The sequence below is a fragment of the Camellia sinensis genome, chromosome 12 (genome assembly GCF_055761805.1).
Source record: "Camellia sinensis isolate YWXY chromosome 12, ASM5576180v1, whole genome shotgun sequence".
In the NCBI taxonomy this organism is placed as follows: Eukaryota; Viridiplantae; Streptophyta; class Magnoliopsida; order Ericales; family Theaceae; genus Camellia; species Camellia sinensis.
This window is the reverse complement of record NC_138972.1, coordinates 35,498,113-35,523,886: the sequence shown is the minus strand read 5'-3', so window position 1 is coordinate 35,523,886 and position 25,774 is coordinate 35,498,113. Positions and strand designations below refer to the sequence as shown.

The 25,774-nt window shown below is 37.5% G+C and overlaps 1 protein-coding gene across 1 annotated transcript in view; it reads right to left on the bottom strand.

Annotated features, from left to right (window-relative positions):
• LOC114318147 (insulin-degrading enzyme-like 1, peroxisomal) overlaps positions 1 to 25,774 on the bottom strand; it is an 83,876-nt gene that overhangs the window by 20,998 nt on the left and 37,104 nt on the right. The window contains exons 14-18 of the mRNA XM_028265007.2: positions 22,179 to 22,282; positions 7,431 to 7,533; positions 7,215 to 7,310; positions 6,943 to 7,132; positions 6,395 to 6,456 (exon numbers count right to left, since the gene is read on the bottom strand). Coding sequence (XP_028120808.2) covers positions 6,395 to 6,456; positions 6,943 to 7,132; positions 7,215 to 7,310; positions 7,431 to 7,533; positions 22,179 to 22,282 — 555 coding nt within the window. The remainder of the gene's footprint in view (positions 1 to 6,394; positions 6,457 to 6,942; positions 7,133 to 7,214; positions 7,311 to 7,430; positions 7,534 to 22,178; positions 22,283 to 25,774) is intronic.

Here is a 25,774-nt window from a genome sequence, read left to right as displayed (position 1 = left end):
CCCATACCTTTACTAGAAGCTTTCAAACAAATGAGGAAAAAGAGAGAGAAGTTGGATGATCTAGCTTCAAGTGTTCCAAAGCACTTCAATTTCTTCTCCAAGTTTCAAATGTTGCTCACCAACCTTTTCACAAATACATAGTAATCTTACAAGGAAGTATGCTTTCCAATCCTCAAGTACGAGAGAAGGATCACCAATCTAACGGAGGTGGAACCAAAACCTTAGCACTAACAATGGTGGAAATGCAACACAAAAGAGAGGAAAATGAGAAAAATGATGGAGGAGGTGGTCTTGGTTTGGGAGAGAAGTAGAGAGGAAAATCAGATTTTTTTGTGTGTGGCTTTTCCTCTCTCTAAAAGCCTTGAATGAAGTAAATAAAAGATCTTTTTCTCTCTCTCTCCAAAGTGTAACCCATGTCTTCCAAGTGAAGATCAATTAAGCCTCTCATTAAACCTTAATCCAACTTTAAATCAATGGCCAAGATTTGATCTTAGGTAGGACAGAGCAATCCTAACCCCTTTATTTTGAATTCCATAGAATTATACACACTTATACACATATAAGTACACTTGCACAAAAGTAACTTAGTTTGCACAAGCATTAAGGTGGTCTTTCTATTTTCATGAGAGAAGTTCAGCCAAGCCACCTAGGGGATAGCAAAATGTATGTAAAATGCACTATTAGGCGTTTTGGACTTCTCTCCATAACCCTAGCTAAAATCTTTAAAGTTTGCACGTCTTCTATACTAGAATTGCACGAAATTCGTAGGGATGACCAAAATAAATAAAATACACATAAATAACACGAAATCAATAATTAATGGGCTCGAAGAGTCCATCTCTTGAATCTCAAATCGGATTAGGCCCAAGTGCACATAGAACGAGACAAATTGTGCGCTGGAATTCCTAATTCACCAACATGTCTCCAAATTATTAAATGGCATTGTGTTAACATATTAACATCTAATACCAGGCCCGATGAGTCCATCTCTCGAACCTTGTGCCAATTCGGGCCCAAGTGCACGTAACTCGAGACGATTGTTGCACTACCTTTATCAATAAGCAATTAAATTATAATTTGAAAAGATCAACCCTATGGTCACATTAAATAATCTATTGGGGCCGGTGGATCTTCAAAGTTTCCAGCGAGTTTTCCGGTTCATTCGAATTTTCCAGCAACGTTCTTGGACCCTCTTACATTTTGGTGACTTCACTGGAGAGGCGAGTTGGTTAATTGTAGCAATGATATTTGGAACACATACTACTCCATCAAAAGCAATGGCAAAAGTTCATCAATATGAAGGTTTCTTTGGGAAGGCGAGTTGGTTAATTGTAGCAATGAGATTTGGAACACATACTACTCCATCAAAAGCAATGGAAGAAGAAGTTCATCAACATGCAGGTTTCTTCAATGATGATGAGAAACTCAAGCCCAAGCTATTCAATGAAAGCTATTCAAGGTTTTCAAAGCACACAAAAGGTAGTACTCATTACTCTTCTACCAAACCCAAATGAGTTCTCAAATGTCCAAAAATGATGTTCAATTGATTGGGAATGGTATTTTATCAAACCCAAATGGGTTTCCAAATTCTCAAAATGGTGAGCAATTGATTAGCAATGGTGTTTTCCCAAACCAAATGGGTTTCCAAATGCCCAAATTGGTGTTCAAATAGTTTCCTATGATGTCTCAAATTGTGGAAATTGACAAACCCCCTTTGTTGCTCCATCACCATTACAAGCCCACTTTGTTGTTCCATCACCATTACATATCTTAGATCCAAATGGGTAGAGCATTCCAAACACCTCCCATGCTTCTATGGCTATACACACACTTACCCAACACTTTCTCTCTACCATTGATGACATACACAACACTTTCTCTCTCTACCATTTTCTCTCTCTGGATTGCTTGTTTTTATCTTTCATATGACCACCATTTCTCTCAATTTCTCCACAAGTCTAATTTGATTATCAACAATCTTTTGCCTTCATTTTCCATTTCCAAAGGAATTCATATTTTTTGGGGGGTATCGCGGTGTCTGAGGATGTTGTTCCCGAGAAAGTCATTTCCGAGGATATTGCTCCCTGAGGAAGTCACCTCCAAGGATATTGAGAGGAAGTCACTCTCAAGGATGTTGCTCCCGAGAAAATCCTATCCAAGAAAACTATATCTGAAGTCATGCTCGATCAAGAGCAGGATAAAACAACTCTTCCCTCCTTACCCGATCCAGACATCAAGCCTCCGTAGCCGGTGGAAATGTTAAGTTACCCATATCCAAAGGGTACATTATCCCAAAGCTCGCAGAATTTGATGGTAAACAAGGCAATGCCTAGGAGCACGTGGTGAGGTTCAACGAAACATTGGGTATTCATTGATCCAATTACTCCTTTCGCTTGAGGGAATTCTCTAAGTCCCTCACCAAACGGGGTTTAAAGTTGGAAGTCCAATGAAACGGAGAGGGCATCTTTGATTATGTGAAGAGATTCCAAGATATGACGGTGGAATGTCACGAGACCATAGAGGACAATCACTTAGTTCAAATCTGTATAGAAAGAGCACTTGACAGGTACAAGTTACTTCTGGATAACCACAAGTTGCTGACCTTCTCGACATTAATTGCAGCAGCTTGGAGCATCAATACTTCTCAAAGTCTAGCTTCAAGGTTAGTTACAAGTCATTTGGAGGACCTCCTGTCGTTACGACTTCCTAGTCTTCTACTTGAAAGTTGCAGGGGAACGGATTCACATGACAAAAGATGAAGCATTACGAAGACAATGATCTTTTCCTTAGAGAAACCTTCAATCCAAAAGGTGATTATTATGGACCCGTCAATCCATAAGGGGATTACTACGATGAAATCGAAGAAGTTGCCAACTATGAACAACAATGTGTAGAGAAGGGTCCGAATCATTATGCGAAGACCCTCCAAGATAACATCAAGTTCAAATAGTTCATCAATCAACTCGGGCTTTCAGGGGAAATGAGAACTGAAATTACCAAGTCCAATATCATGACACAAGCAACATTTGAGAAGGCCAGAATCCCCAAGAAACAAGTTGTGAACCAACCCATTGCAATTATGGGGCTCAAAGGACATTGAGAATTACTCTTGGCTATGTGACAGTCGGCCACAAAGTTTCACATAATTGAGCCTAGACAACCTATCATATGATCTTAGGGAGGAACTTGATGTAAGCAATTGATAACTACACTTTGGGCTCATCAAACTTCCAAGCGAATGTAGCACAAACAACACCTTATTCCCTTATCTTCGGGTCAGAGGTTGTGCTATCAATCGAGTTGGAGACACCATCTACTCAAATGTCACTTGCCTCTTCAAGTCTTATGCTTGTATTTATCTCAGAATAGACCAAATGGAATAACTCTTGGATTATGCCAACTTCCTCGCTAACTTCCTGCATCTGAGAGCGAGCCAAAAGAGTTCTTTCTTAGTTAGTATTCCCTTCTTCTCCAATAACCTCAATTTCTCATCTCTATCTTGAGCATTGGCAAAGGTCTCGACTCCTTGAGAATGCACAGAAGAAATTTCCTCTCGAACCACACTCTATTGCATGTCCGAGTGCCACTACAAGGAGTGCTCATCTGAGAAAATCAAACATGCATGTCCGAGAAGATCATAGACTTCTTGTACATGCAAGGGGCAAAATGTAAGAGGGGTTAGGTTGAGCCCATTTAATTGATTAAGCCTAATCAGGGCCCAATTAGAAAGCCTAAAATTAGTGGGCCCGGAGATATCATTATCGAATGGGCTAGATTGCTCTAATCTCAAAAGGTTTCAGATCCACGAACTAGAGACCTATTTGAGCTCGAACTCGAAAGGGTTTTGAGCAAATCTAGAGATCCGAGCATTTGGCGGTTAAACTAGCCTATACTCGGGTTGAGGTGGCACGACGTATGGGGTCCATGAGACTCGGCGATATTTGCGGCAGGGCATTGAACTACCCCTAATCCTTTGAGATAATTAGCAATCATTGGTTAGGCGTGACTAAGAAGAAGGGTTCACCGATAAGCTCTTTCTCTTCCGCAAGATTTTTCTCATCCTCGGGGAGATGACTTCTCAGACAAAGTTGTTAGAAAGAATATTCCCCCATGTGCCTTGCACATGGGGCTCCACCATCATGAGTCGCCTATATATAGGACTCACCCATAGCTTTAAAGAGGATTTTTGGCAGTTTACTTGGAGAGAACTAATCTCCAACTCTTGATTGCTTCTAATTGAGAATAAAAGTGGCAGATCCATGGGAGAGCTTTGTCATTATTCTCTCTCTAACTACTTTGCCTTCTTCTTCACCCAATCTCTTATCTCCATCATCTCTTTCCTATTGTGTTCATAGTTGCCACCGTTGAAGAATCTAAGCCTCTCTCATCACTTCTAGAGAATTCAAATTTTCTGGCGATCTTTGAAGTTTCTGGCAAGTTTTCCGACAACGTTCTTGGACCCTTTCTTACACACTGTTATAAGGATCCTAATCGTCTGAGCTGTGAAACTATAGTTGCTCTAGAAGTTGGCTATTGTCACTTGTCCCAACACAATGCCCAATCCAAGTTTTTGAGAAAGATTTTTCCATGATGCTCACTAAATACAACATAGGTGCATGCCCCTATGTCATCTCCTTCATCCAGAGCCACAAAACTTCTTGTGCGATAACTAATTAATGAATAGGCGAAGATTCAAAAGCCTGAGAGGCAACAAAATATAAAGCCAGCCACAAAGATCATCACCAATAAGGTGAATTCAAAAACTACAATGAATACATTTGCAATTGACTGCTACCTGCCTAGCTGTACAACTCACATGTAGACAATTCAATTAGATTTCGAACACAACTATCATTGTACACAGCCAAGCACAGACTGCAACGTCTTCAACATACACAAGATAATTGCAGTTAGAAATCGAGCTCTATTTGTAATAAATTGGTCTAAAAACATCCTTGGTCCTAATTGCATTCCTAAAGTTACTGACTTTTGAACCATGATGCAAACTCAGAGGAAAAGTGAAACAGACTATACTCCATGTCATTCAGCACATGCAATTGTAACAGCACATGATTTTCTGGCTCTAGGCTTTTTATTGTGTTCGGATCCTCTACAGTGACTGTAGAGAGATTTTCCTATAGTTCATCAAAACGACGTCGGTTTGATCAAGACAAACAAACAAAAACAATTACTAAAACCAGAGAACCAGATCTCTTCACTCTCTGCCTTCTCTTCTTCCTTTTCTTTTTTCCTTCTCCCTCCCCCACCCTCTCACTGGCGGCCACCCAATCCCCACCGTCTCCAGCCGCCGCCGGCGAATCCTCCCTCACCCTCTCCATGCCCGGCAAAGAGGGAAGACCCAAAAAAGGAAAAAAAAGAAACAAGAAAGCAAAAATAGAGAACCAGATCTGTCCTCCCTCTCTGCCTTCTCCTCTCTCTACCTTCTCTTCTTCCTTCTTTTCTTCCTACTCGCCCCCCACCCTCCCCTCTCGCAGGCAGCCACCCAACCCTCACCCTCTCCGTTTTTGAAAAAAAAAAAAAAAAGGTTTCTCAGAAGGAAAAAGGGAGAGAAGAGAAGAGAAGCAAAGCAAAGCAAAGCGAAGCCAAGACACCAAATGAAGTGCAAGAGAGAGAAATGGCAGCAGCAGACCCAGCGGCTACTGTCGAATTCTCCACCGTGCACCTAGTCGAATCTGACCGAGTTTGCCAAAAAAATGCCTACAATCTCTTAGGGGTCTCCGAGACCAACTCATTCGCAGAAATCAAAACTTCGACTTCCCTCTGCTGAGGACGGAGATGGTGAGGGAGGATTTGCCAGCAATTAGAGAGGGTGAGGGTTGGATGGCTGCCTGTGAGAGAGAGAGAGAGAGGGGGGGGGGGGGTGGGTTTGGTGTTGGGTTTGGAGGAGTGAGGAAGAAGAGAAGGTAGAGAGAAAAAGAAATCTTGTTCTCTTTTATTATTTTTTATTTTGTTTGGTCTTCATCAAAACAACGTCATTTTGATAAACTATAGGTAAATCTATCTACAGTCACTGTAGAGGATCCGAACACCTTTTTTATTTGTTAGCCCTAGTAAAGCCCCCACATGGCATAATTTTTTTAAAACAAGGTCCTCAGTAATGCAACATAAAGATTCCTTGTTCATAATTGATATTTATTTATTTTATTTGAAATTTCATTTTACAGAATAAACCTAACCTAAAACTGAACTAAATAACAAATCAAGCGAAGTCTACAACAGTATTGTACTAGAAAGAACAATGAAATGAATTGATATAAATATGAGACGCAATTTAAAGATGTGACTTAGCTACCAAAAACAAAAGAGATGTAGAAAAATTTAGTATACTGTCAGACATAATTTTCAAATAATATGAACAGGAAAAACAAATTACCTGAAAACCATTATCAGTGTGGTTTATCGCATAATAAAGACCAGCAACCTGAGCATAATAAGCTGAAATAGACAAAATAGGAAATAAGCTCACCCTAATTTGGCTGATTAATAAGATTTTCACAAAAGATAAAGTCTAACAATAAATACACACCCATTTGCATAACCAATGGAGCAATACTGCTCTTCCATCCAGAAAAACAGTTATAAAACTCTCAAAAGCAGTCAGAGAAGATTAGGGCCAGTTAGGTAACATTTTCAAAAACCCTTTTCAGTTCCAAAAACAGAAAATACATAAATAATGACAAAAAACGTACGCTAGCTGAAATGCTTTTCAAAATCATTTTGAAGGTAACTCCCAAATATAGCTGATTACGTGCAAACTATTTCCGGAGTTTTCAAAAATTAGGGCTCATTAAAAAGGGATGTCTCAAAAAGAACGGTATTTTCAAACTTCCCATCATTTTCCTTTTTAAAGGCCTAGAAAACAAAAGGCAGAAAGGACCTTAGCTTTTTACTTCTCATTCTCTAAACAATTTAGTGACTCACCATATTCATTCAAGTAATCCATCAACAAACGTGTAAAAATGTCGGTAAGAACTTCTGCTTCAGGGGAATTGCCCGCATAGGGACAGTTAAAATCTATCCTAACAAATGCCTTAGGAGTGGAGAACATCGTATCAGGCTTGTACCACAATCTTGAATAGGATGATTTCCTCAACAGAAGTGGAAACTTAGCCTGTTACAAAGGCCAAACACATCAAGAACCTTAAGGATTCAAAAGATAGTTACACTGAATTAGATTGATACACAAATCATACCATCTCTACTACATTCTTAAGAGATAAATCAGTAGGAATGAACACATTGGGAGCAGGAAGATGAAGATGTTCATCAGGGGCTGATTCCATCCATTGCTGTAAGAGAATAAAGATATTATACACCATTTTCATCTGATTCGAAATTGACCTACTTTCAGGACCAAACACTTTAGGAAACTTATTGGCATTTCATGTAACAAGCACCCAGCAACAAACCTGAATCATGGAAACAGTGATTTTCTCGACAGAGTATGCTGTTCCATACCATGGCTCAATCTTGTCAGTATGTCCTTCAAATTTTGTTGACTCCCAAAAGATTCTGATAAACAGAGAGCTTATTGTGATGGTAACCATATCTAAATATAATAGAACAGACAACATAATCATAACTTTCCATCAACAGATAAGAAAACAAGGCCAAATATGTAAAACGAAGACTTAGAATCTACAATATGCAGAAATGGATACAGTAATAGATTTCAATTTGGAACATGTTTTAGAGATGAGTACCCATAAAATTGGCACATGTATATATGTGTCTTACCTGAACTTATATGTTTGTATGCATGTGAATGAATGGGTGCATAGCAGAGTGAACAATCAATAGTTGAATACACACACACACACAAAAAAAAAAAAAAAAAAACACGATGGGTAAATCACACTGACCTCCCTTGAAATATATAACCATGACACTGACAGGGAGCTCCCTACAACATTATAAAAATTTTAAAGTCCAGTCCCCTTATGATTTAGTAACGTGTAATAAATTCTACTTGTGTCAAGGACTGTTCAAAGAGAAAAATCGAAATTGCTGATATCATGATATGATTTTATTTAAACACCCTTTTTTTCCCTTGGTGAAGTCAAGCACGAATCACAAAATCAATCGAGTCCTTCAAGGGAGATAATAAAATGTTGAATTACCCATTAAAAAGAAAGGGGGCATCATATAGGACTAGTTGAGTTACTAAGTCAACAACCAAATCCTTATACTGCTACTTGATTAATCATACTCAAACTGAGCAAACTCAGTATCAGATGTGTGAGTCAATCCGCAATTGAACCAACAAACCTTCCCAAAATTCCTCCATTATAAAGTACTCCATCACAATCTCCATTGTGACATACACGACCATAATTTAAGAGCATCCACTACACACAACACTACGGAACCAAATTAGATCCACCTATATCAGCCATGTAACATCCACGCACAACATCCACCAATACAATTCATAGTGAAAGATTTATGCAATTCTTAAAATTAAGTCATCAGTCATCATTGTCACTAAACAATGATCTCCAAACTTTAGCCCCAACAACTCCGCCTTCTTGTCTTGAAGCTTTTGTACAAATTATTTAGGATAAGCAGAAGTAAGAAAAAGTATAAGGAGTATAATTTTAGTAACAGTAACAATGGAAGCAGAGGAGAAGTAAAGATTGAGGACCAAGCACTACCTAAAAATGAACATTTTTGTTATTTAGGATCAATTATCACAATAGCTAGAGAGATTGGAGCGGATGTGATCCATAGAATTAAGGCATGATGGCTTAAGTGGCGGAGTGCATCTAGGGTATTGTATGATAAATGAGTATCCACTAGACTAAAAGGGAAGCTCTATAGAACGGTTATTAGACCAACGATGTTGTATGGAACGGAATGTTGGACAACTAAGAAACAACATATAGATAAGATGAGTGTTTTTGAGATGAGGATGCTTAGGTGGGTGTGTGATAAGACTAGAGAAGACAGAGTCAGGAATGAGTATATTCGAGAATGGGTAGGAGTAGTACCGATAGAAGATAAGTTGAGGGAGAATAGATTGAAATGGTTTGGTCATATACTGTGACGATCCCGACATATGTATTATTTTTATATATTATTTCATTCAGCATATTTGCATGATTATGTGCTTAATTGATGTTTAACTGTTTGTTTGTGAATTATCTGTTAGAGTGCAGACTTAGAATTCAAAACTCAAAGCCTAAATGGATTTAGAAACCGAAATTGATTAGCTCAATAGGTTAATTGGAACATTTAGAACCATATAGTAAGTTTAATTAAAATTTGATTCAGATCAAAATAATTAGAATAAATTTATTACACTTGATTAGAAGTAACCTTTAATTGATTAGCTTTAATCCTACTCAATTAACCTAACTTAATCTACCTATATATATATGCCTTAATCATGCTTAGGAGTTCATTTTCATCATCTTCTTGAGCTGAATTTTGAGAGAGAGAAGAGGAATTGTAGAGAATTGAAGAGAGATTGAAGGGATTAAGTTAGATTATCACCAAATTAAAGCTCTAGGTATGATCTTTGACCATAATTCAAGAAGATAATCCATGTAGAAAATTCAATTCACCAAGTTGTAGGACTATTTGCATGGATTTGTAAAAGATGAGCTAGAACTACAATGAATTTAGAGAATATGGGTTGAATTTGGACATGCATGAATCAATTTACCATTTTTGACTTTGATTTTTAAACATTCATACATGCATGAAGCTTATACATGTAGACTTGCAAGAATTTTCCATGAATTCACACTTCTTAACTCAATTTACCATGTTTTGAAAGAAAAAAGTGAATTCAACACATGCCTGGCAAGAACATTGAATTTGGAGCTTTGTTTTGGAAAATTGAAAGAGTATTTGAGGTTATAGTTTCATAAATTCCATGAATTCTTGTTTTATAAAAAGTTTCTTCACATTTCTACCAAGCCATGCAAGTTAAGAACATGAGTTGCATTTTTTAACTTCAAATTCTGTTATGGAAATTCCAGAATTCGTCCACTTTGCTCGAGCGATGAAGTCGTCGCTCGAGCGCACGTTGCATGCTCTCAGTATTTTTGCAGACTTTTGTAGTTGGCTCGAGCAACCAAGTGTGCGCTCAAGCAAACTCGAATTTGCATTGCACTGGCTCGAGCAAACATCGAACCTACTTTGACACCATCCAGTACTTTTGCAGACAAGCCACACCGCTTGAACGACCAAAGATGCACTCGAGCAAACTACCCTGTTTTCAGCATTTTTGAAATACACTTCTAAGTGCATATTTGCATCATCATGCCCTTTTAGGCATTCTTAAGCATCATTTAGACATCCTTAGCCACGGTATAAGCTAGAAACACATGTAAGAGAATCACATTAAGATACGCTATTTGTTACGAACGTGTGTTTCAATGTGTATCTGTGTTATGTGTTTTATGTAGGTGGCCAACCGAGGTCCAACATCTGTGACACTAGCCCACTGTGAGTAGTATCTTTGTAAAGATATGTTGAACTGTATTTTCAATTTACTGCAAGAATGTTATTCTGAAATACTATTTTGATAAGAATGAACGATTGTCTCTTTTGAAAAGTAATTGTGGCTTCATTAGTGTAACCCACGCCTGGGGGTAACAATACCATGGCCCTTTGTTATAAGGCCTTCACCCGAGGGAAACAATACCGTGGCCTTTTGTTATAAGACCCTCGCCAAGGGAAAACAATACCATGGCCCTTTGTTATATGCGCACAGAGATCTCTGATGTTGACCCAAGTGGTTCCTTTGCTTGACCTATACGGTCCCTTTGTTAGACCCATGTGGTCCCTTTGTTATGTCTTCGGGCCCTTTGCTTTGATGTATCACATATGAATATGATTTGTGAACTTTGATATGTCAAGTACTTATGCTTTGCTTCGAAACTCATATGATATGAATTTGTATCATGATAGACATCATTCATTTAACCTCTTTATACTGGTATTACTCACTGGGCTTTAGCTCACCCTCTTCCCCTATATATGTAGGTGAGCAAATGGAGCGTCGAGTTTAGAGCAACCACGGGAGTCCATCCTTCTGTAAAGCCGCTTTGGAGTGCCTCCGTGATGGGGCAATCTTGGACTCATGTGGAGCCAAGCTGTGTCAACCCTGCTGTTCTAAGTTATTTTGTTTTGTTTTCTTTTGTTATTTGGAAACTTGTATGTATGAATCTTTTGTACAAGTATCTAAGATGTTATGATGCACCTATGAGCTCATGTCCATAAAAGATGGCTGAAGTTTTTAAGTACTTGTGAATTTGGCATGTATGCACAGCTCGATGGACATAGTTATGTTTTTATATTGCTTCTGTTGTGCCCCGTTTACTATTATTAATTATCTGTTTTGTCTATGAGGCCGGGTAATTTGGGATTACTAGCCGGTCGCGGCCTAAACCTCTAGGGACGGGTTCAGGTCGTGACATATATAATTGAGACCAACAGAAACAATAATGAAGAGATGCGATACAGTGATGGTAGATGCAAGTGTTAAGGGAAAGAGCAAACCTAGATTGATGTGGACTAGTGTAGTAAATAGAGATATGAATCTCCTTAATTTGACTAATGATATGGCCTTGGATAAAGTTGAATGGAGAAGAAGGATTCATGTAGCTAACCCCATTTGATGGGACTTAGGCTTGTTTGGTTTGGATTGGTAAGCAAAGGTTTATTAACAAAAACTGTCAAAAATGGGGGCAAATCCTCTACATACAAAGGCCACAACCCATAAGCTTTACATCCGGAGGCATGTATGTCACATTTATCTACACAAAAGAATCAATAGAAAAACAAGACTCCACTACCAACCAAACAACAAGGAGCAAAGATCCTTTTCAAGCTATTAACCGGAAGCTTAATGCCTTAAAAAATCTTCAGTTGGGCTCTCTCCGCACAGCCCACATAATATAGCAATTCGCTGAACCTTTCTATTTGAATTTCTAGGACTACAAGAACTCCAAGCAACAAGGACATATGTCAATGAATACAGCAGCACCAATGTCATCCCAACAACTGCACACATCAGATGGCACAATTCTTGGCTACTAGATAATGCACAAGTAGACGATTCACAAACGCCCCCAACTGCTTACACATGCAACACCAATCAAAAAAAAATTTTTTTTTTTTTTTTGATTTGTCAACAAAATAAAATTTTATTACTAAAAGAAAAAGAATACAAAGAGAGCACAAGATGTCCTCTACAAGACAAGAGAAAACATCATCAACCAAAAACTAAGAGATAATGTTTATGCATCACAGATCACTTTCCAATGTCTAGAAATAAAATATACCCCCTGCGTCCCATTTTGTTGGTCCACTATTCCATTTTGGGATGTCCCAAAATGATAGTCCCATTTGAAAAGTCAAAGTAAAAAAACATTTGATTTTCCAAAACTATCCCTTTTGAGTAATTATAAATATATTAAAATTTTGAAAAGATAGGGGCATTAGTGGAAAAATATTTTGAAATTTAAATTTAAGGGTAATAATTGCATGCCTCCTTAAAAAGTTGAAATCCCCAGAAGGGACCAACAAATTGGGATGGAGGGAGTATATATATATATTGAGATTCTATTAAACAAAAGATCCTTACATTCCTTTCCAACCCCCAAATCACCCAAAAAAAAAATTCAGAAGACGATGAGTAAACAAGATCCCAATTCCACCCATTGAACATCAATCAAACAGAAGAGACAACGTCACAGGTTCAAACCCACATGACAAAGCAAGAATAAGTGGTCTAGTGATTCCTCACTCCTACACATGATGCACCACTGAGAACAAAGATAGAAATTAGGCCGCCTTTTTTGAAAGAAATTGCTAGTCAAGATTCTTCCATGAGCCAACGAGCACATAAAAAACCTTACCTTCAGAGGTACTAACACTTTCAAATTTTTTTGTGAAGAGGCAAAAAAGGGACATTGGGCTTGATTTTATCAAAGAAAGACTTGCATCAAAAGACACTCGAAGAATGAATACGACAAATTTGCTAATCATGTCCATTAGGAGACAGAAAATCCATGAAGAAGAACCAACAAAGAAGCAAACTCACTAGCACCCCGATCATTAAGATTCTGAATAAAACTAAAATTGGTGCCAACCAAAAAAACAATGGACGCATTATGAGACCAGGCCACCCAATAGGGGAAACTTTATTTCAAAGGAATCATTTCCCACCCAAACATCCTCCCAAAAACAAAAAAATTTCCCCATTACCCACTTTTAGGGAAAATCAATGTAGATAAGAGTGGAAGAATATGATAGATGGATTTCAATGGAGAATGACAATTACCCTTACTAACCACAGAAGTATCCCTACCATTAGCTTGTAACCAATACCTACTCCTAATAATATAAGTGCCAAAGAGAATCACACTCAATGGGAATCTACAAAGCCATTTTCTAAGAAGAACAACATTCCACAATGTTGCCAATGTGTCGAGGCCACCCTTCTTTGGAAGGGAAATAATCTTCCACCTCAGTAAATGATCCTGCTTCCCTTTCTCCTTACCTACCCAAAAAAAACCAAACCTTGCATTTCTTTCTAAGATTGTCAATAGTCAAAATAGCCTCTAGAGAAGCTGCCCATGAGAAGAAAATGACCATCCTCCAAATGTCCCTTCAAGGCACAAAAGTCATCCCAGCACCGCAAAGGTACTGGTAAAAAGATCAAACTGAAATACTCCTCATTTAGAAATCCTCCAAACCAAAGAATCTTGACCTCCAAACTGAAATTCACAATCATACAGCATACCACAAAAAGCCTCCATGGAATTAACTTGCCAATCCTCTAAAGCCCCTCATGTCTCAAATTTAAATACGCCATTATTTTAATGGTTCAGAAACAAGAGCAGCAACCAATACGCAAAGAAATGCACATATGTGCAGCACAGATACAAGACCACAACCCAAACCAGGAAAACAACACTGTTCCTAAACAACAAAACCACAAAGTTACTACTATGAACATATGTAGAGACCAAATCAACCAAAACCCACACCACCATGAGAATAGAGATTAAAACAAAATGAAAGAACTCAAGGAGTGGTTCAGCAATTAAATACAACTCCAGCTAATGAAGACCGAGATGAGTATGTTGTGGTTTTAGCATTGCGTGTGGTGCTGAGATGGGTTTAGGTAGAGAGTGGAGTTTGTTTCAGGCAAGGATTGTGGGTTAGTGGAGGTTCATTTTGGACTTCAATAATGGTGGTGGTGGCTACTCAAGTTGAGGTTTGGTGGTCATGACTATGATGGGTTTAGATGAGAAGGTGGTGATGTAGTGTCGGTCATTATATGGAGCCAATAACTTCATCTTCATGACATTTTACCTTTTAAATTTCCTTTTTTTCCCATCGAAGGAAAGAGATTTCATTAAAACAGATCCAAACATTTTACACATTCAATAGCTCACTGCTCTAAGTGGGGAAGCTAGAAGTCATCAGCTCGACATAGGGGGGCTTTTTCACAAGATCATCTAGCATGAGTGGAAGAACAACCAACAAATGAACGAGCAACAGAAAACAATCTCAAAGAACCAAGGCTCTGTCTAAAGTCTGACCATGCTGTTGAATGATCCCATTAATTATCACCTCTGCATCTGACCAAGATTGAATCTCAGAGAATCGCCATTCTGAAGTCAAACACAACCCCTCTCCATCAGCCAATGCTTCTGTAATTTAAGAGAATACAAAGCTTGAGTGATGATTATGATATCATCATCTTTTATATTAATCAACCAACTATTATAAAAGGAAGCCCAAAGGCACTGATTAAGGAATTACCTTTTATATTGATTGATTGATTGATTGATTAAGGAATCACAATCTAATCTAAATAAGGAAACAAGGAAATATTCTAATACTCCCTCTCAAGCTAGTGCGAAGATATCTTGCATGCCCAACTTGCCTAGAATGTCATGAAATGGTTTACTCTCAACTCCCTTGGTGAGGATGTTTGCAAGTTGTTTGCTTGACTTCACAAAAGGAATACATATCATGCTGCTAGTGAGTCTCTCCTTGATGAAGTGGCGATCAATCTCAACATGTTTTGTCCTGTCATGTTGAACAAGATTGTGAACTATGTTAATGGCAGCCTTATTATCACAATATAGCCGCAAAGAGTGTTTGGCTCATCCCCAAATCACTCAACAACAGTCTGATCCACAAGAATTGACACACACCTTGTGCCATAGCTCTAAACTCAACTTCTGCACTCGATCTAGCCACTACATTTTGTTTTTTACTCCTCCAAGTAACAAGATTGCAACCTACAAAGGTACAATATCTTGATGTAGATATCCTATCAGTTATTGACCCTGCCCAATCAGCAACTGTATAGGCTTCCACTCTGAGGTAATCATGTCTGGAAAAGTAAAGACCCTTTCCAGAAGAAGATTTCAAGTACCTCAGAATTCTCATAACCACCTCTAAGTGAATTTGATGAGGCACATGCATAAACTGGCTAACAATAATGACAACAATACCAATATTAAAACGAGAGTGAGATAAGTAAATGAGCTTATCCACTAGTCGCTGATAACTCCCCCTATCAACAACTATTCCTCCTTCATCATCACCAAGTTTCTGATTAAGTTTTAATAGGGTATCACAAGCCTTACATCTAAGCATCCCTGTTTTCTTCAAAAGGTCAAGAACATAGGAGAGAACAACTTCGATTCCCAGAAAATACTTCAAGTTTCCAAGTCTTTGATTTCAAACTCACTAGGTAAATATTTCTTCAACATGGATATTTTCTCACTATCATCGCCTGTAAGCACTATGTCGTCCACATAAACAATGAAAGTTGTAGTCTTACCACGTAAGGAATGTTTCACAAACAAAATGTGATCTACCTGACTCTATTTGAAACCATATTTAAGCATAACCTGAGTGAATCTCTCAAACCAAACCCTTGGAGACTGTTTAAGACCATAAAACAGCTTCCGAAGCCTGCATACTTTACCCTCTATCTAATGATCTTCAATACCAGGAGGAATGTCCATACATCTCTTCTAGATCACCATGTAAGAAAGCATTCTTTACATCAAACTGATGAAGTGACCCATCTAAATTGGATGCTAGTATTCTGACTGAATTCATCTTAGTCACTGGTGCAAAAGTCTCCTAATAATCTACTCCATAAGTCTGAGTGAAGCCTTTTGCCACAAGTCGAGCCTTGTAACGCTCAATGGAACCTTATGCTTTGTGCTTCACAGTATAGACTCATTTGCATCCCACCAATCATTTGCCCTTAGGTAACTCGGTTAATTCCCAAATGCCATTCTTACGAAGTACTTTCATTTTCTCAATCATGGCAAGTTTCCATTCAAAGGTAGCAAGAGCATCCTGAAAATGGTTAGGAATACTAACAGAGAAAATGTTTATCACAAAGGCCCTATACGAGGAAGACAAATGAGAGTAGGACACAAAGTTTGACATAGGATGTTGAGTATAAGATCTCACACCCTTTCTTTTGGCAATATGAATATCAAGATCAGTAGTGTCAGGAATAGCAATATTAATACTCGAGAAACAAGAGGTTCAAAGTTACCTGAACTCTTATCAAAAGCTGTGTTACACAGACTCTTCTATTTCCCCCACAATACCCGTGTCCACTGGATATGACATGGGTAAGGGTATGATATATGTGTCCGACGCTCATATCCAATTTAGACACTCAAATCCTTCAATTTGTGACAATACATGAAGAAGAAGAAACTCATAGTTGTTAGTAAAGCAATATTTTTAGGCTCCCACATGAATTAGATATAGAAATTTCATGGGTATGTTTGGTTTGAGTTTTAGAGATGAGTTTTAGAAAAAAATTTCCAAAAAATTGTTTGGTTTGAAATTTTTTTCAAAAAATTTCCAAAATCACTTTCTCTCTCTTACACATCAATCAATCACTTTTTCTCTCTCCTCTCTCCTTCTCAATCACTTTTTCTCTCACACACATCTACTCAATTACAACAAAATATCAAATCATACCAAACTCCCAATCTCCAAAACTACTTTCAAAATATACCACCAAACAAACCAAAAAAATTTCTAAACTCTCTCCCCAAATTTTTTTTCAAAAAAAACTCCCCCAAAAACAAACCAAATAATTTTTCTGAAGCATATTTAATTTCTAATATATTTTTACATAATTTAAAACATCTCATCCGAGAATATTATAAAATATACAATATATATGTGCATATGACGTGTCCCCGTACCCATATCCAATTTTGGATACGTACCCCAAGATCCTAAAATTTAAATTTATGAAGGTCTGACGCTTGGATACACACCCGTACTCGACACTCGTATCTGAGTCCATGTAACATAGATCAAAAGTAAAAGATGGCCATGGTCTCGCAAAAGTAGTCTCTTGTATCCAAGTAACTTTCTATCTGCCTTTGTACCTGACATAAACTTGTTCTTCCCTGCCCTTGGTGGCATTGGATTTTATAGTCCTAGTCATAGGTGGTGCAAGAACAACTGGTTCCACCATAGGAGCAACAGGGACAACAGGAATCTCTTCACACCAAGGCCCCCCTAAAGGGATGATTGTGTGATACTGGAGAAGACAAGAACTAGGATTGGGACTCAAAGAAGGTGACATCCATAGACACAAACCACTTATGAGAGGAAGGGTGATAACACTTATATTCCTTTTGAGTAGGCAAGTATCCTAGGAAAACACACTTGAGAGAGTGAGGGTCCAACTTACCATGAGTAGGAGGATGATTGTGGACAAAATAGACACAACTAAATATTTTAGGGGGAATGAAAAACAAAGACTCTGAACCAACAAAGACTTAAAGTGGAGCTTGTTTTGGCAAAACCTGGGTAGGAAGATGATTAATAAGATAGGCTGCGGTGAGAATGGCCTCGCCCCAATAAGAGCAAGCCACACTCATAGAAAAACATATGTAGCAAGCCATATCAAGAAGATGATGATTCTTGCACTCTGCAACCCCATTTTGTTGAGGGGTATTGGTGCAAGATGTTTAATGTATAATGTCATGAGTAGAAAAATAGCTCTCTAACCCCGAATCAATGTATTCACCCACATTATCAGAACACAAGATTTTGTCAATTGCCTCAAACTGAGTTCAAATCATTTTATGAAAATTTAGAAAAACAGAGAACCTCACTTTTTTCTTTCATAAGATACACCCAAGTAGTACGAGAAAGGTAAAATGATACAACCATCAATAAAGATAACAAACCATCTATGGCCTTTTAAAGATACAACAGGAGATGGACTCTACACATCACAATGTATTAAGGAAAAAGGAGCTGAACTTTTATTAAGACTTGGAGCAAAAGAAGCTCGGTATTATTTGCCAAGTTGACAAGACTCACAAAGAAACTCAGACACATTATTGTTTGTAAAAACAGACGGAAATAAATGCCTAAGTAAATGAAATGAAGGATGCCCAAGACGTCGATGCCACAATCATAAATCCTCGGTGGTTGAGAAGAACTGGATGGAATGATGAGTAAGCTTGTTCAGCTTATCTAAGAAATAGAGACCATTTTCTACACTACCACCGCCAATCGTCCTTCTCATGACAAGGTCCTGAAAAAGACAATGATCAGGAAAAAAATATCACACTACAGTTCAAACCCTTAGTAATACGACTTAAGGTTAAAAGATTAACAAAAAAATTAGGAACGTGGAACACTGAAGATAGAGGTAAGGTAGGGGTGACACAAATTAAACCTTCCTCAGAAATAAAAGAAACAGTACTATCTGCAATCCTAACTTTGTCTTAACCTGAAGAGGGCTTATATGCTGAGAAAATATCTGAAGACTCAAACATATGATCTGAGGCACCAAAATCAATAATCCATGGCAAAGACTTATGGGAAAGAAAAGCACTAGGAGAAGAAGCTAAGTTACCTGAACGGGCAAACAACAAGAAAGATGTAGTGGGAGAAGTAGAAGACCGGCGGGCCAACAAATGACACAGAACATCCTCAAGCTCAAGAGAAGTCATGCTAGACAAACTATCAAAAGTCAGACCAACTGAAGCGGAAGTTGAATCAAGGATGTCAACAGCACTAGACTGATAGGCCCGTAGATTAGAGCCATGTCTTCTAGGCTGGCCTGATTGACCGCCTCTAGTACCAAACTGATCATCCTGACTCCCTAATGGAGCCCCATAAAACTTCCAACACGTCTCACGAGTATGTCGCAACTTGTGACAGTAATCACAGAACACAGTATCCTTCCCTAAAGGATGGGAAATAGGTAATGACAAATCAGCCCCATCTTGAGAAGGAGCAAAAAATAATGTTGAACGGTCTCCAATAGCCGAAAGTAACATAGTAGAACGACGATTTTTCTCATTCTGTACATATGCAAAGGCCTCTTGAAGAGATGGCAAGGACACGACCCCGGACTAGATCAAACTCCACGCTGAGGGCTTCTAGGACCTTGAAGACCCACTCTTGTGCAAGAAACTTCTGGTAACCAACTGAGTCAATTGTACAAACAGGCCTGTAATCTAGGAGATGATCTAGGCGTTTCCAACCATTAGTCAGAAAGATGTAATATTGGAACACTGTCTGCTCCCCTTATACTAAGGCTCAATAAACCGGCGCAGCTCAAAAAACTGAAAAAAATTTCTTTTTCGAGAATATGTAGTAGCGACTGCTTCCCAAATATCCTGGGCAATATCTATGGATAAGTAGCCTTCACCAACCTCAGAAACTATGAAATGAATGAGCCACCCCATGATTAAAGAGTTGGTAATCTCCCATTGGTCATAGCCAGGATCGGTAATACCTCGTGCTTGAACTCTGTCATTCACATATCCTATCTTCCCCCTACTCTTCAGAAAAGTGTTAGACACTGAGACCATGAAAGGTAATTCTAACCATTAAACAGAGCGGTGGTGATTTTGAGGCTAGGGTTGAGGTTCTCAAATGTAGTAGTCATAGCTGGCCAGCAGCTCTCCCCTTTTGATGGGTGAGAGTGGTGGTGGATTCACTAGTTAGGTCAACCATAAGAACTCTACAATTTCAACCCAAAATACCTTGCACAAATCACAAGAGGAATGGAATGCGCTGGAACAAGCAAAATCACATACAGACCACTGCGGGAGCATAACAATCAGATTAATGGGTCATCTATGGACCAAAAAAATAAATCAAATACAGAAAAACAAACATCCAATCAAAACAAGTGCTGAACTGTGTTCAAGAAAGTAGAAGGAAAGAAACATGAGGCAACAGAAGATGGGCAACCCACAAACACTCATCCACATGAGCCGAAATACATAAAGAGAGGCTAGGACAACCCTCACAAGGGTCGACTAGGCCAGAGGAGCCTTTAGCTGAAGTCGAAACAATTCTGTAGGACCTTGGCTGGTTCCAACAGAGACTCAGAGGCAGCAAAAGATGGGCAACCCACAAACACTCATCCACAAGAGCCGAAATACATAAAGAGAGGCTAGGACAACCCTCACAAGGGTCGACTAGGCCAGAGGGGCCTTCGGCTGAAGTCGAAACAGCTCTGTGGGACCTTGGCTGATTCCGACAGAGACTCAGGGACTAGCGATACAGGATGGGTGGTGATAGGTGATGGCTGGTTGGTGATAGCGGCTGTGTGAGTGACGGTTTTTAGGGTTTTGGCTCTAATACCATATAATTTAAGAGAATACAAAGCTTGAGTGATGATTATGATATCATCACCTTTTATATTAGCCAATCAACTGTTACAAAAGGAAGCCCTAAGGCACTGATTAAGGAATCACCTTTTATATTGATTGATTGACTGACTGATTAAGGAATCACAATCAATCAATCAATCACAATCTAATCTAAATAAGGAAATAAGGAAATATTCCAACAACTTCTGCTACTATAACACCCCCATCTCAAATCATAACAATTGTTCACTTTGAGCTAGGCCCTCAAGGGTTTAAAGCATGTTGTTACTTGGAAGGAATATGAACTCATTTATATAGCCCAGGAACTTTTCCTACCTAGACGATGTGGGATGGAATGTGATGTACAATAATGAAAGTGAATTCACTTATATAGCATACTTAACCTAAAATAATAATCATATAAAAATTCTTTGACAAGGAGGAGTAATGTCCTTGGACTTCTACACGTACTTAAGTCAATAAAGGTGAACACTTTTGCAAGTGTCCCAACAATTGTTGGGCAAGAATGGACATAAGAGCATAGTCAACAAGTATTCATTATTTGTCTAAACATCTATTCAACATCAAAATTGCCAAGTGAAAGAAATGTCCTCAATATCATTACCTTCCATTTGGGCAAGTGTACTAATGAAGTTTTACCAATAAATACACTAGCTATGTACTAAACAGAGAGGAGGGAAAGATGAATTAAGCACTCACAATACCCATAATTACTGTAAAATCCAATGACAAATTAGCAGACGTTAATCAAGTTTTTGAATATTCTACTGAAATCAAACCTTCAAGTAGCAAGGCAAGACATTGTTGATTGCCTAAATTTCAGTTTTCCCATCCTTTCTGGATAGTTCCTAGCATCCTAAATTTCTAGATGAAATAAATGAACATTCACCTTAAACATGCTTTCATATTATGCCAGCCAAACCACATGTTATGAGTATACTTGAAACAATGGCATTTGGATCCTGTATGCACAGCGACATGCAAATTGTCTTATTATTGACTATATTGACACTTACGATATTTAACTCGCAAAGACAACAATTCTATTAGAAAACTTTATTAGTCACATTACTCTCTAGATAGTTTCTGATCCAACTGAGGATGAAGCATTTTCCATGTGTCTTTTCAATAAAGTAGGTATATAAGAACAACATACAATCATTTATTTATCTGAGCTGCGAACTCCTGTCTCTGTTATTTGTTCATAGCATGTAATGGACCTCTCTAATAATAACTAAAACAAACATGCAATGTATAACAAGTATTGCAGGCATGCACAGAGTGATCTTGTATGCTCTGTGTAAACTGAAGTCTGAATGCTTCATTAGCATGTTTACTAATGCCAAAATTAAGGACATTTTGCATCATCGATACTAAATGTACATCCTGGACAAAACAAATATATAAAGGGAAGGAAGTGTCAATCATAGCATATGTATCAGTAATATAATAAGTTAGAGCTTCTCGGAGCAGCAATGAACTCACCTAACATTGTTTGGGGTAAGCTCATTGAGTGCTGATTCAATAATGGTTGGGCTGAATTTAGAGGGCAAGGATGACCCCACTAGCCAATCATTAGGAGGATACAACTGCAAAATAATTTCAAACGAACAGTTGATGTCAGCAAAGCAAGTGACTGCTGAAGAAACAACATACAATCACTCAGACTGAGTTTGAACAGGATGAAGATGGGGAAAGGGAACAAAAATTCAACTATTTAATTTCATGCATTTGTTTAGCAGGAGAAGGGTGGAAAATACAACAAAGTTAAATATCTTATACAACCCACACCAGAATGGCAACTTTGCTTCTAGATTCTTACAAAAAAATGCAGTCACTTTTTTCTCTCATTAAAGTAGCCAACTATTGTAACTTTCTCTCAAAAAATTAAACCAAATGCAAACGAGAAAATAAATTTTCCTTTCACCTTTTCTTTCACTTCACTATCTATCACTTTTGCTTTCCATCATATTTTTTACTCTAATCAAATGGACCCTCAAGATTCTCATTGAAAAGTTGAAGTGCAAAGCAAGAAGCCAAAGAAAGAGAAGCAGAGAAAAGCTAAACTTCTTAACTACATCTTGTAAAAAAATAAATAAAAAGTGAAAAAAAAAAAAAAAAGAAGAAGAAGAAGAAGAAGAAGAGAGAATCAAAAACTACACTCAAGTCAATCAAAGAAACGTCTCTAGGAAATATCGAATTAGTAGTGGCTTGTCTCCAAAAACCGGCTTTGTATGAATTTTACTTGTCAAAACAAGTCTAAGCTCAGATTGAGCCTAGCTCCTATGCTGCTGAACCAAGCTCAAGCTCCTTGTACTTGGCTGGCTTCATCTCATTTACAGTCTAGATGAAATGGGAACCTTCACCTTCATCTAGCACATCAAAGCATAATAAACTGACTCGGCTTGCTTAATATTCAATGATCCAAACTCATCAAGGCAAGTGGTGGGTTGCTCTTAAATTATCCTCCAACAATGCTTCATTGCAAAAAAGTAGCATCAATCTTTTCCTACTTAAATGGTACAAAGAAAATTCCACATAAAGACTTAAATATATAAATAAAACCATAAAAGCAATCATGGCTTACTAAGCCAAACCAAGACTTAGCAAGCTCATCAAATAAATTGAATTCTACTCCATTTATAAGTGTGCTTGACTTGTGAACCGAAGCTTGTACCCTATACAGCTTTCTGTAAAGAATGCACCTCAGACAGTAAAAAACAATAAACATCAGGATAAGAAGAAATTATACCATTCAAAACCAATCAACCACCTCTGAATTCAAATGACAGAACTTTTTTTTTTTTTTTTTTTGATCAGCAAAAACAGAATTTTATTGAATAGATCAAAAAAGAGGCAAGGATGAGGCATCCTCTACAAGTAAGAAAACACAGAAAGAAAATGCATCTCCACAAAACAAAAAATAAAATCCAGAAACAACTCCTAATCCAATAACCACTTGCATATTCATGCCACCGTCATCCATCTAAGAATAATCATGGGGAGAATTTGGCTAGCCATGGGCCATGCAACTTTTCAACCCCCCAGTTAGCAGATAAGTGGGATCTTAAGGATGAAAAATTCAAAGGATAAATCATTTATCAAAAAAAAAGTTCAAAGGACAAATCAAAAGATGCGCAGCTTATTCATTATTTGATCCTCTTGGAAAGAAGATTAAAAATAGAAGAAGACTATCAAGACATAGCACAAGGATGGTAACCGAGACTGGCACAACATCCAAAAAAATTAACATTCTGTTGACGAAAGAATTTGAAGAGGGTTGCACATGCTACTTTTATAAGTACGGTGGGAACCGTATGTTAAAAATGAAATTGCAGTTGTCATTTCCTTTTTCCATTGTTATAAAATCCTGTTTTCTCATAAAGTTTGTACAAGAGACTATCAGGTTTGAAAGAATTTTGGTCATCGTTGAAGAGAATATACAAAATAAAAATAAAGAAGATAATCCAAATTCTTAATTAAAAATCAACAGAAAAATAAGAAGAAAAACATCTCCACAAAGGTAAATAGCCTAAAATTGCAATGCTTTCTAATGCAATATCATGCACAAGGATCAAAATTTTGTTGCAGCACGACATTTAAAAAGGCTTCGAAAAAGGAATATCTAGTAAACATGCCACAAATGCAATGGAAATAGCAAAAAAACCTTTGAAAGACAGGTGAACACTTGAAGCATAAAAGAAGATTTATTAATGCATATTAAAATAATTTCCAACAGCGCTATTACAGCAAAAGCACACTTAGCACAGTTTCAAAGGAGATATTCTTTTGTACTATAAAATAATCATAGACAAAATATAACATTGTCATATGAACTCGACATTTTAACACAAGTAAAACAATTCAAAATAAAGGTCATAGCAATTAGAAACTAATATTCCAAAAGATCTTCCAGTTATTCTGATATTGGTTCACCTCTTCTCCTTATCTACTTATTCTCAAAGAAATTCGAGAATTTTTCATGCATGTGCTTTTGGGTTCTAAAAACTCAACAATAAGGCTAAAAGAATAATAACCTTTTGTTCTTTTTAGACAAATTGCTGTCGACAATAAATTCAAAATAATAATAATAATAACCATCCCAAACATTTTATGAGCAGTTTTCAGTTTTTTATGAAAATTTTATTTTTATGAATATCAGCATTTTGGTTTTGCAACCAAGCTTTATTGTACTAGAAAGCAAAGACATTCAGCTAATTCCGTGCAAAGAGAATTTTCATTTCTATGCAGATAAAATAGATTCAAAGAAACTTTGATGTCAAATGCGTTGTCTAATTCCCCTGCTGAAATGAATATAGAGACCATCACTCTGGTCCACTATTGCCATATATGAACAAGCTTTGAAACCATACTGTTTAAAGTCTCATTTTCAAAAGGGATACCTACAAAATTAGGGCCACCATTATACAGAAGCTCCAACAACTCAAGGAACTAGACTATCTAAACCAGTAAAGATCACGTTATTGCCCATAAACTACGCATGATACGAACATGCCGACACAGGAAATTTTCAAAATATCAAGACATAACACAGCAGGGACACAGCCACAAGCATATTTATATTTTCTATAAGCACGAAAATAATATTTTCGTCACTTTTCACGTTACAAATACATTTATATTTTATTTAAATCAAAATGGTCAGAAATTTTTTTTTTTTTTTCACATTCTATGTATTGCAAAAGTAGTGTGAACAAAAAGTTGAAATATCTATTTTAAAAAACTCTATTCACAAATAACTTCTTGAATTTTATATTGGTTTAGTGAAATAGTTAGTTGCTATGGGTGGTTTTAGTCAAGGTATGCAAACCATTGATTACAATTAAATGCTTCCACACTTTTTTTATTGTTCTTTCCATTAGGTTATTTTGCTTAGACGGGCCTTACAGTCTTCATGGGTTGAACCCTGTGGCTCGCACACCAGTCGATTTGGATTGGGTGTGTGACAAAATACACAACAGACATTCTTAGTATAGGAACATAATACAATTAGCATTTTATATAATGAAATGTAAGTCATTCTAAAAATACTTGATATCTCACAATTTACAATTATCAAT